Here is a 13,098-nt window from a genome sequence, read left to right as displayed (position 1 = left end):
AATGCCCGGGTGGTCGCACATTATGAAGTCTATTTCATTTTTAGTTTCGCCATTAGGACTCCTCCACGCCCACTTACGAGTAGCCCGTTTTCTGTAGAAGGTATTCAAGATCCGTATAAATTATTGCGTTCTGCGAACTCTACTAGTAACTCCCCTCTGGCATTTCTAGAGCCGATGCCATATTCCCCAACTGCATGATCTCCAGCCTGCTTCTTGCCTATCTTTGCATTAAAGTCGCCCATCAGTACAGTATACTGTGTCTTTACCTTACTCATTGCTGATTCTACGTCTTCGCAGAAGCGTTCAACCAGTTGATCATCATGGCTGGATGTAGGCGCGTAGGCCTGTAGCACCTTCATCTTGTACCTCTTATTAAACTTAATTACGATACATATCACCCTCTCATTAATGCTATAGTATTCTTCTATATTGCCAGCTATATTTTTATGAATAAGGAACCCCACCCCTAGTTCTCTTCTGTCAGCTAAGCCACGATAGCATAGGACGTGTCCGTTCTTCAGCACTGTATAAGCCTCTACTAAAACTAAAGTAATGTGGAACAATCTTGGCAGAGAACAGCGCTTTGCGATAGGTGGCGAGACACTGGAAGTTGTAAAGGAGTACGTCTACTTAGGACAGGTAGTAACCGCGGAGCCGAACCATGAGAATGAAATAACTAGAAGAATAAGGATGGGATGGGGCTCATTCGGCAAGCATTATCAAATCATGAATGGTAGTCTACCACTATCTCTCAAGAGGAAGGTATATAACAGCTGCATCTTACCGGTACTTACCTAAGGAGCAGGAACCTGGAGACTTACAAAGAGGGTTCAACTTAAATTGAGGACGACGCAGTGAACGATGGAAAGGAAAATGATAGGTGTAACCTTAAAGGGGTACTGACACAAAATTTCGCGGCCGAGATAGCCTGCTGGATCGATTCCCGTGTACGTGCGTGTACCATCTGCAAAATATCGACAGCGAATAAAGCTTGGAAGGTATTTTATATGAATTTTGAAGTTCGCGAGCGCGATCCAGCATTATAGGCCGCACCTAGTGCATTGACACCCTCGGAGGTGACCCGAGGTGACCCCCCTACTTCCCCTACGTAACCGTTGCAGCCGGTACAAGTTATGATGACGTCGTAGCCGCCATTTTTGTTTTGACGCGCTTCCCGACAAATCGCTCCTCGCCAGCGGGTCAAACTTGAAGTGATTCGCCGCGTCGAAAATTTCTTCCATCCCCCCCGCAAGAAAATCGTCGCCATCAGACGACGATGAGCCCGATGACGACAGACCGCGCGGAAATGCGTCACTGTTCTGTGTGCTCACGTAACCGAGCGTTTCACTCGCTAGGTGGTGATAGTTGCACCCGGCGGCTTGTCATTTTTGGAGCTCTGTCAAACCGAAACTGAGGCTGTGTCGGTAATGAGGAGCTTGTAATTAATTATCTGTCGCGCACTGCAGCAAACGATGTGCCGTGTTATGACTAGCAGGCCCCCAGCAACACATTGCAGCAAAAAAAAAAAAAAACGCAGAACGAAAATTTTTGTGTCAGGACTCCTTTAAGAGACAGGAAGAGAGCAGAGTGGGTCAGGGAACAAACGGGGGTTAAGGATATCATAGTTGAAATCAAGAAGAAGAAATGAATATGGGCCGGGCACGTAGCACGTCGGCAGGATAAATGGTGGTCATTAAGGGTAACTGACTGAATTCCAAGAGATGGCAAACGCATGAGGGGGAGACAGAAAAATAGGTGGGTAGATGAGATTAAGAAGTTTGTAGGTATAACGTGGCAGCAGAAAGCACAGGACCGGGTTGATTGGCGGAACATGGGAGAGGCCTTTGCCCTGCAGTGGGCGTAGACAGGCTGATGATGATGATGAACCTTGTCTCGCTTAAATGGCCCTTAGTATATCAAAAGCTTTGTATTTCTGGCTCAAAGTACAGTTTCATTCCGAAACAGTTATCGGGGTTGCTTTAGCTGCTCTACATAGCAGCTCTTTAAGGGGTATTCAGACGGGGGAGGAATGCTCGGGGGAGACGGGGGGATGGCGTATCACGTGACCGCGACGTCACGGATTAGCGAGTGGGCGTGACCCCCCCCGCGCCTCCTCGGAGGAGACGGGGACGTTTTCCCCGAAAGGACAAACGATCCCCCTGCGCGGTGGGGGATGTGGCGGAATTTCGGGCTCTTGTTTGGCCACATTGTTGCACTTGCTCCTGCAGAGAGCGGCAGTGGGTGTCCAGTCTGCAGCTGGATGGTCGTCTGCAGGTCGTCAAACGGGTGGTGCAAGCCACCAGAGTAGTCTAGTAACACTGGTCTCCCCCTCCGTTTGCCTCCAACGTTTATAGAACCAGGTCAGTTGCAAAACTGAGCGATGTTGCGCGGCGCCGCCGCCATCAGCGACAGATGTGGCGCTGCTGTCGCAACAGGATTCACTCCACTCTCTTCAGCCGGCGTTGCGGCGCGTCAATATCCGTGGAGGCTGCTTTCTGCGTGAACAGTTTCGCGCTTTCTATTGTGCTTCGGATGTGCGTGTCTTCACCATGCCGACATATGTTGTGTTCTCAGCTCTACGAGCGGTTACAGGAAATCTGAGTTAGTGCCTAGGGTTATCAACTCTTCAATGAAGGGAGTCGGGACGGGGGTCATTGTTTCTTTATTGTTTCGGCCTCTTCAGCTGACTACGTGCTGTTCGCAACACTTCCTCTTGCTGGAGAATGTACCCGTAAAAGTTGTCGCGCGTCGCACAGAAGTTCAGCCAAAGTAACTAAAGCCCTTCGTAGCCACCGCTAGCCACCGCAGCATTGCTTCGTGCGTGCTATTCGTGAGAACTTCGTGTTCTGGAGCGTGACGCGCGTTGTCGGGCGTGCGTTGGATGACATAAAAATTTCTAATTGGACGGTCCGGAATAAATCCGGGACATATAGCTGTCCCGACCGGGAAGGCTCGCGACGCTGTATGAAAGGTCGGGACAGTCCCGCGAAATCCGAGACGTTTGGTAACCTATTTGTGCCCCGCCTGACCCTGACCAGCGAGCGGCGTGGGATCGCGCTATTCCTCGTGAGGACAAGAAACTGTCCGACGTATCACGTGTAAGTGATATGCACTTTCGTGAGGAAGACATCCTGAAGCCATTCACTCACGTGGTCAATAGTAAGAATTAAGGTTGAAATCGCCAGCGCAAAGGAGCCTCGTCGAAGGATTCGTCCCAAAGATATTGACGAACTTGCCTTTTCAGTGATTCTAAAAAATGTGCTATAAATAATTTTTTACAGTTAATTAGAGCTGTTTTGATAAAGTTTAATATCTGAGACTAAATAGGTTGTGCCGTTTGTGTGCATCACACCATACATGTAATATCGGAAAAGTTGTTTCTCTGCATTGCGTGCGTGAAATAAATACAATTTTTCTTTCTGTAGCAGGACTGAAATTGTGGCGTGCAGTACACACACGGCAATTTTACCACTCCATAATTGCAAGTAACGACAGGCGCGATACAAAGTGAAAACTCCTTACTTCGAAAAAGTTATAGTGAAGAATTATCGGAAAGAAAACAGCGAAAAAAAAAAGACGGAGCACCAGAAAAAGGATTGCACGAACAAATAGCGCTGACTTACAACAAATATTTATACGTTGACATCGCGCAATACCTGCACAGTCCACAACGAAAAGAAATAAGTACCAACACGCCCAAGTATCCACTTTGGCTAAATAATTACGCTACGGGAATGCGCCATATAGTTAATTTCTGTATTGGACAGACTCGCAAGTTATGTTATCAAGCATGAGTTATCGTGGGCAGTCTAGAAAGTCATAGCTTTGGTGACTTTGTCTACCGCTGCTAAATATTACTCAGTTTTAAGTTGCAGCGAAGCGCAACGAAAAATCTCGATAATATACAGTCGGAGAGTAAACAACGGAGCCCTTTCTGAACGGCTGCCCCGGCGTCCTGCCACGCAGACTATACATTTTCGTCTGCTAGCGGAAGCTTGTTGCGCCGCCAGCGCCACCAAACCGGAAGCTGCCCCGGCGCCGCGCGACGGGTTGGCTGACGCGGGGAGTTTTGCAACTTACCTGGTTCTATAAACGTTGGTTTGCCTCGTCCGTGTGAGTGGGGGGCATTTGTGGAGACTTCTCCTCGCGAGTTGACGTCACTAGGCTCCGCCTTTACCCCCCGAGCATTTCTCCCCCGTCTGAATACCCCTTTATACACTGCGCTGTCAGCGGTTTTTGGTAATTTATGGGAGTCGCTGTTTTGCCTGCCGACCAGCTATAGGTTGCGTAGATTGCAGTTCCGCTTATAATAAACGAATTTGTGCTTCTTTTTGCACCGAGTCGTTTTTGGGCTTTTTCACGTTTTACTTGCAAATATAGTTATTTGAGTGCTCGCCACGTTCACTAAGAGCGACTCGCCGTGGTAGCTTAGCACGTGTACGGATTTGCGCTGCTAAGCTCATGGCTAAGCTCGAGGGCGCGGGTTCGAATCCAAGAACATCCGTGTTCTTGGATTTAGGTGCACGTTAAAGAACCCCACGTGGTCGAAATTTCCGGAGCCCTCCGCTACGGCGTCCCTCGTAATCATATCGTGGTTCTGGGACGTGAAACCCGAACAATTATTCTTAAAGGAGCACTGACACAAAATTTCGAAGGCGAGATAATCAGTGAAATAGATGTATGTGGAGCCGCACACAACGTCTACGAAATATCAAGGGCCAATATAGCCTAGAACATATTTAAAGTCAATTTTAAAGTGCATGCCGCGCGGCTGAGCGAGATGCGAGCGCTTCGCGACGCCGACATCAACGCGGGGGGTGTGTAAACAAACCTACGTCACGAGTTTGTGTTGGCTGGTGGCTGGTTGTGCCCTTGCGCTTGCTTGTGCCGTGCTACCTGCCATTTCTCCCTCCGTGCCTGCTGCTTGGCGTCTTCTAGTTGTGTTCTCTTCCGCTGTTCGCTCGTCGTGCCCGTTGGCAGATGTTATGGCCCGCTCACGCTAGCGGCAAGCCTGCCGCAACGGCGCGGTGCCGCAGAACATCGGCCGTCGCCGCACGCGCGAGAGCTGTCCAACTTGCACGGCAAGCTTCGCCGGCGAGGCATTCGCGCCTCCGAAAAACATGGCAGCACTGCCAAAAGCGGTTGTCGTCCACTTCGAATCTATCAAGTGGCCGCCGTGCGCTCTGTAACGTGTAAGTTCCGAACTGATGCTTCCATTTGCTTTAGATTCATGTCCTTAAGCTTCGACAGCAATGTATTCGTCCCGATGCGGCGCCGTTTTTGAGAGCCATAGTCAAATAATCGATGCTGTAAGCTTAGCGAGTCGAGATGGGCGCTTCCGAATGCTCGGAGGACATAGATTACACGTTTGTTAGTTGTTTCTAATCCTCCATAGCTGGCGCCACTTGACCTCGTTCGGCGCCCACCGCTCCCTACCACCGCACTTAAAGTCCCTCAATAAAATTATGGAGGGACCTTAACCGCACTCACGCTCGCGCGCCGCCTACGTGACCACTTTGCGTGTTCACGTGGCCAGCTGTGGCTACCCGTCCTCCGGAAGTAGTGCTCCCTAGCTCGGTGCTCTTTGAAACCGAAACTGCGACTGGGCGCTCTAAAAACGTCTCTAAATAAATAACCGTCGCGCACCCGCGCAAACGAGGTTTGCAGTCGTGATAAGTGGATCATAAGCTATCTATTGCAACAATAAAAACAAGGTGCAAAATTTTTGTGTCAGTGCTCCTTTAATTGGCTAAGAGCACGTTTGTCGACGCCTTTGTGCAGTTGAGCAACGTTGCAATCTCACTTGTGTTGGGAGAGTGAACAAGTGACCTTATTCATGCACCGGCAAACGTGCGCTGTCGAACAGTGTGGACACTACTCCGGAGACTATAGGTTTAAAAGTAAATATGTGTTAGCTCGCGGTTTCGCTAATTTTGCAACGTATTTTCGCTGTACAATATTATGGGGTTATTTTGTGCCTTCCCTTCATATCTTAGCGACTTTTTCATTATCGTTAGATATATTTTAAACAGTTAGGAAAATTATTAAACGTCTGATTCTTTTGTGGTTCTTCGTAAAAGTCGCGTAGCTTTTTTTGGGCGTCTTCTGGATTTTCACAAAACAACGCCGAGTACCGTCGCTATTCGGACTATTGCCACTTCTAGTTCCGATTAGCTGGTAATTAGCAACAGCGAAAAGTTATTGAGGCCTAAAAAAGGAAATCAAGTATATCTCAGTAAAATAGAAAGGCGGCTCCGTATCAAACAATCGCAGTAAATAAGTATAGATACACGATAAAGGCAGCACCCGAAATAGCTATGACAATTAAGCACGAACTATCAGCTTACCTGCTAAGGTAAGACAACAGATAATTCAGTGCCTATTGAATATAACGTAAAAGGCTCATTGGGATGCTCATGAGAAAAAATGTGCATTTGGTACAACAATGATACTTGACGAAAGCCAGCAAAAGAATGGGACACGAGAGAAGGCAGACACACACACCGCTGGAACTAACAACTGTGACTTTCCAGCGGTGTGTGTGTCTGCCTTTTCTCGTGTCCCGTTCTTTTGCTGGCTTTCGTCAAGTATCATGAACCAACTGGCCCAGATCTCAACTCTTCTGGTACAACAATGCTTCTCGAATCCCCTTCTTAACAAATTTAAGGTCTCCTAATATTTTCATTATTTAATGCAAACTCGATTTCGCCTTTTTTCCAAAGTAAGCAGCACCTTTAGCACTTTATACTCCAGGCACGGCCGGATTACTACATATTTGTCCTCAAAATCGCCTTGACATAGCAGTAAGCTCAAGTGAAATGTAAATATGTAAACAGTAGTAGAAATGACGGGGACAGTTACAAGTAAGAATAAAAGCGGCGAAAGAGGAAGCCGACGACATCGAGGAATAGCTGCTGCTGTTATCGCGAGCATGCGCAATTCCTACATTCCAAATGACACAAATACTTTAGTAAATAAGTTATAACGCCCATGCACACTACTTTTGATGCATACTCGTTAAATTTTTCCTTTTCTAATTATGAGTACGAGCACACTGGGAACGAGAGGGCGCGGTGACGCTGTTTCCGCTTCCGCCGCTCGATGGCCGTCGAAGTTTCAATGGAGTTAGAGTGTACTAGAAGGATCTCTAATGGAGTCGTGGAGTGCTCCGTCGACTCGATGGGCCACTCACTCAATAGCCTTCGAAACTGCCCGTGTGGCAGCGCGTGCATCCCCGTTGAGTCAATGGACCATCGGTTCAATGGCCTTCGAAACGCCCGTGTGACACGGGTATTAGACACTTGTTGCCCGTGACTCGGATGAGAGTGTCGTGTCTCTGTGTCGCTTTTCACTGTCAGCCCACTTGGCCTGAGCAGGCTTGGACACTTATCAGATGCCTTCTTTAACTAGGAGTGAAGTGCTGACCGGAATGAGGTATACACAAAGTGGAAACCGGAAGCGAAATGAAGACTATAAATTTGTACACAGTCGTCGTGGGGCCGGCTGGAAGGGGTATAGTAGGAGCAAAGTACGAGTGCTCAGGATCTGTTACAATTTATTTTTAAGAGAGTACTGACATGAAAATTTTCAGCTGACATTTTCTTTTGTGTCTGTCAAATGAAAGGCCAAGCCATCAGAAACCTAGAAAATGTAGTGGTAAGCGTGAGTGCGCCCTTAAAAAATTAATTACATGTGTTTAAAAGCTTTTTTCGGTTCATACTGTACCCTGACGTCACGCACGGTCTGAGCTTTTCGTCATGTGCTCACGCAAGATGTCCTGACGTTTCCACGGCCGCTCCTCTCCGATACATTCGAACCACGCTATCCTAGACGCAGTAGCAGAGTTTGGCGAGAGCTTGTGGCCTTTTCTCCGACTACAATACGTATGAAACTTCTTTTTTTTTTTTTTTTTGCAGTCGCGTCACTCTTCTTGTCGAAAGAAAATAATGAAAATGATATGAGTTAAGGATGAGTTCCTTACACCAACAGCAGAGAAAATGTTTTCAACGTTGTGTAAGCGTAGATATGCTTAAGCTCTGCTTCATCATGTGTCGCGTTGCCCATCACGTATTCTTCTACGGTTTTCCGCTACGGACTAACTAAAATTCTTTGTCTCCTTCTATCTAACGGTAGGCAGTCAGACCTCTCCACATATACGTGTGTGTAGGTTTGTATTCATCATTCACTGCGCAACACAGACAAGGACGAAGAAGATAACACTAGCGCAAACAACATCGCGCTCGTGTTGTTTCGGTCTGCGTCATTGTCTGAGTTGAGCAGCGAATGATGAATCGGTACGAACTCGCCCAACTCTCGGTTCTTTTGCTAGGTCCTTTGTAGCGTAGGTATGTACACATACAAGCTGAAAAATATCGGCAGGGGGCTTCCCGTAACCCCCTCTACAAAAAGGAGAGTAAGCAATGCTTTCTGCAGGTCCCCACGTGACCCTACCCAGCGGCTGATCAAGCGCGTGGTGGCCGTCGAGGGTGACACGGTTCGCACGCTGGGCTACCGCGAGCGGCTAGTCACAGTGCCCCGGGGCCACTGCTGGCTCGAAGGGGACAACCACGCCCACTCGCTGGACAGCAACCGGTTCGGCCCCGTGGCCCTGGGCCTCCTGGTCGCCAGGGCGTCGCACCGGGTGTGGCCTCCGCGCCGGTGGGGACGCCTCGAATCGCGCCAGCCTGAACCCGGCAGGCTGCTCGTGCCTACGTCACGGTGATATGGTGCGTCTCCCAACATCCGCATCAATTCGAATATGTGTTCGAATATGAAGCTTATCGAAATATATCTGTTAACCAGAATGTGGTCTATATTTACATTGCGGAACAGCGCGAAAAAAAGGACGAAACACCGCAGAAGGAGGCATAAACAAGCACTGAAATCAAAGGGCACGTGAGCTTGTTGAGGTACGCATATCCACAAGCAGTCGCAGTTGCGCGTCAGTGTGCGCTCCGTGACACTGCATGAAAAAAAAAACTTGGAGGACGCTTCAGCTTCCCCTTCAAGAGCAGAACGCGATAGCGTAATCGGGCCCCGTGCGCATCGCCTTCTCATTTGCTAGCCTGGTTTCGGTTCTCGGTGGATGCCTCAAACGTGCCGCAAGGAAAGGAACGTCTCTGCGCGTAACATTGGCCGTTTCAAACTATCCAAGAATGCCTATTGCAAGTACAGTTGCGAAGTGCCCACTACACCATAATTATTCCTTTTGCGAATCAGCGAAGGGCCCACTACGCGCCCGTAAGGCAACATGAGAACCTGCGCAGCTGCTCCCTTTGCTGATGATTTTGCTGCTGCTGATGATAAAAAAACAACCTTCCGTGCATCAAGCGACGTAATAAAATGCTGCGTGTTGGCGCTGCCATGGGGAACTGCGCGCGTGGTTCAAAGGTTCCGTTTTCGCCGAACTGCGCTTCGCCTGGCACCCGGCTATGGAACTCGGCTTCGCTCACGCGGTCGCGTCTCAGTGGTAGTTTCGGTATCGCGTACTGCCGCGTGTGTTTTTGCACGCTCGGAAAAGTAGCCCTGACACAAAGTTCGACAAAATGCCGCATGCATGTGATGCTGCCGGATGCCCGAATGGTGCACGCCGCCAGTGCATGCCGCCGCGCAGTAAAGGCGGGCAACGTTGGGTACGGCAACAGTGACGTCAGAAAGACCGCTTTCAGGCCGGTGATTTGAAGTGCGCTAACGCGATGCGGACCAGTAGAACGTGATTTTATTTCAAAATAAGCACTTCCTTGGCGCAAAAGTAGCACTACGAGGTTTCTGGACCGCTATTTCAACAACCAACGTCGACTTAATATTCGCCTTTAGTGTCCCTAAGGTGGTTTCAAGCAAGCAAAACACAAACACGATTCAAGCAAGCAAAGCCTAACCAAAATTTGCGAAATTAGTGTGTAAGGGTATTTTCCTTCCCCAAATAGCCTATAAGGGTGATGTTCTAACTAAAACACCCTTTAGGAGATAAGGGTGTTATGGGTTATAGAAACACCCATGGCCCATACCACAGCGTGCCACATGATAACTGGAACCAGCTGATTAAAAAGTCTTGGGATCTTAGGCGAGTTTAGATTAAAAGATATGTAATCAGTGATTCCACTCCTGCGCCAACTGCGCCAAAGTGCGCCAAATTGGATTTGCTGTGCCATCCTGATAATATCTACGGAAATTGCGCCAAACTGCGCCAGAGTCTCGGGTTTGGGGACGTCTATAACCAGCAATCGCACCGCCGGTGCATCACAACATGTGCAGCTTGACCTTGGGGCCGCCAAAGCCACAACCACGGACCAATAATTATTCCGCTGAATAAACAGCGCTCGCGCGTACGTCCCGAGTAATCCACGATGCCAGGCACGGGGCCGACGCAGCTTCTGCTGTGCAAGTCGGCTCGACGGTAAAACGCGCACTCCGCAGTGGCTCCTGACGTCTAGGCCAATCGGCGGCGAGACAGTGAGGCGGCAATTCATCGGCGGACGCCGTCTGTTCTAGAAACGCTGCTGATCGCTCGTTTCAAGCGTCGCACGGCACGCAGTTGAAGTACTGTTCACTAATAACTGCACGCGTGCCGCTAAAATGTCTATCACTTCCACTTCTGGACATCGCGGAATTAAATCTGGGAATGCTATAGCAATAGATATACGGAACATTATTGAATGTTCCCTGCGTCGCGTCCATGGAAGAGCACGTGAACGGTGGTAACACGCTGTCACTTTTCCTCAAATGTACTTTATCCATGGGTCTTCGCCCAAAAGAGCTTTTGCATAATTCCTTCCACCAGTACATCCGGGTTAGTAATAGCTATTGCGGTAAATGCTCCCTAAAAGACCCTGCCCTTTTGAGCTCGTTAGTGCTAGGGTCCCAATTCGAATATTTGCTTGCTTTTTTAAAAATGTCATCTCATTATTAAAAGCACGCGTCCTGGTCGGAGCAACCGCAATTCGGTTTTAATATGCGCAGCTGTCAGTAGCGGGCCCGTCGCTCACGGCCCTGGTGTCGGAAGGCCCACTGTGAAGCGGCTACGCCATGTTACACGTCCGCCCCTCGTTTCCTGAGGTCAGTAGCTGACGGTTAAGAAAAATCGCAGTTTCGCTTAACCCCTTCAGGGTTTTCGCCTTACATGTACGGCATAGCGTTTATTTTTAAGACGCGCGCCTTTTTCGATCATTTCTCTTGCTTGGCCTGTGCTGCCACACTTCGGGTTTACGTGGAATTTTTTTCGTGCGCCGATGTCTCTCCGTTGTTGCTTTTTTTATGCTTCGCAAAACGGCGCGCCGGCTATCGGTTGCGCAACCGAGCGAGCCCGCGGCGCGGTTGGTTTCAAACGCACGCCTTCTTCGATCATTTCTCTTGCTTGGAATGTGCTGCCACGCTTCGGGAATGTGTGAAATTTTTTATTGCGCCGATGTCTCTCCGCCTTTTTTTTTTAACACGAAAGTGTTTTATGCCGGGGTCCACCAAGTACATCCGTTACGGATATGACGTTGATAAAATGGACACCAACGGGTGAGAAAGAAAAAAAAACCAAGAAAAAGATACCCCGCTGGGAATCGAACCCACGACGTTGCGGCCGCGACGGCAAGCGCCCGACGAGCTATCCACTAAGCCATCTCGGGAGATGCTAGGCACGGCGCGAACGCGCCTTATATCTTTCACACATTCTCTTTCGCGGCCGGCGGAGCTAGAGTCTAGGCGGAGCGGGGCGGTGCCGCCGTCTGTGAGAGGTGAAAAGAAGTAATACTTCACGATCGACACTTACTAGCGCTTACTCCGAGATTGCACGATATATCTGAGGTCGTGGTTAAAGCGTCTCGATACCAGAGAGATAGAGTGGCCGCGCTGGCGTCGCGGAGGCACCTTTGGCACAGTTACGTTCTTTGCCTTTGGCTTCGTGTTAGCGTGCGTCAGCTCATCGGAGTAGTGCATCTTCCACGTGCACCAACGGGATTTCTCCGCCGCCGACTGCTTCAATTGCGAGAGCACCGACTAACAAAACTGCTGCAATATGCGTTGCAGAAAGGACGCGATTTCGACGGGCGAATGTCGTGCCTTCGTGGAGCGAGAGCAGCGCCTGCGAGACAGAGGCCAGCGGGACGCACGCGTTTGCGAACCTCTACCTCCCGTGTTGCTGAAGCGCAGTGCGTGTTATGTATGCATGAGCACAGGCGTCGGCTACCCATTACTAGAAAGCGCACACCGTGCCGTTTCTCTCCTTAATTGACGACGCTTTGAAGAAGTGCGCACCGGGTACCAGTGTTGATTTTGAGCTTGTTGATATCATCCTTACGCGGGATTCACGATTCGCTGTGTCCAAATATATGTTCACACCGTCAGCTACCACAACAGTTTAATCATGATCATGGGCGTTAGTCGTCGCGATAGAGACATGCTGTCAACATGGGTGCATCCACGTCAAACGGTGCGATAGCTGCCAAACACGAATAGACGTTGTACAAGCTCTGATATATCATTACACAATAAGCACTACTTCTGTGAAGACACGTTTCACTTTCGTGTTATACCGATTCCTATGACGGAGGGATCAGCCATGTTTTTTTCACCAATGGACAGTCCCTTGATGAGGCTTCGTGTGATCCATGGCAGTTGGTACATTTCAGGGCAGTTGCTCGGCAGGATTCCGCATTGTGTGGCTCTGCACAGCGGGGGCAAATCGCCACGTTCCTGCAAACTCCGCTCACATGACCCATTTTTTGACATTTACGGCACTGGAGTGGTCGTGGTGTAAATGGACGGACCACGTGACGAAAGTGTCCGACCTTCACGTGGGATGGCAATATGTCGCCTTTTAAGACAATCTTTACGCAACGCGAGTTGCCCAGACGTGAGACTAGGACTATGTTGCTATGATCACTAACTTCCTTGATGAGCATTGGAAGGTCGCCACAAGGAATGGAGATGTCGACATCGTATATGACGCCTACCACCATGTCCTTGTTAAGTGGAAGGTGAGCTCGAACCTTTATACCGTCGAAGTCTGTGACCCTGGTCAGAGCAAGCAGAGATGCCTGGTGTATAACATCGATGGCCAAGACATTCTTGCGGGGGTTGACTCGAACATCCTTGATTTCGTTTGGAGCC

General features: G+C 49.3%; 1 protein-coding gene across 2 annotated transcripts in view; it reads left to right on the top strand.

Annotated features, from left to right (window-relative positions):
* Positions 1 to 13,098, top strand: part of LOC119402415 (mitochondrial inner membrane protease subunit 2) — a 38,760-nt gene that overhangs the window by 10,909 nt on the left and 14,753 nt on the right. Inside the window, exon 2 of one of the 2 annotated variants that reach the window (XM_037669560.2) lies at positions 8,434 to 8,726. The exons of the other annotated variant lie outside the window; for it this stretch is intronic. Within the exon in view, the coding sequence (XP_037525488.1) occupies positions 8,434 to 8,722 (289 nt within the window). The 3' untranslated portion in view covers positions 8,723 to 8,726. The remainder of the gene's footprint in view (positions 1 to 8,433; positions 8,727 to 13,098) is intronic. 2 annotated transcript variants of the gene reach the window in all.

This window comes from Rhipicephalus sanguineus, chromosome 8 (genome assembly GCF_013339695.2).
Source record: "Rhipicephalus sanguineus isolate Rsan-2018 chromosome 8, BIME_Rsan_1.4, whole genome shotgun sequence".
Classification (NCBI taxonomy): Eukaryota; Metazoa; Arthropoda; class Arachnida; order Ixodida; family Ixodidae; genus Rhipicephalus; species Rhipicephalus sanguineus.
This window is presented reverse-complemented; position numbering and strand designations above follow the sequence as displayed.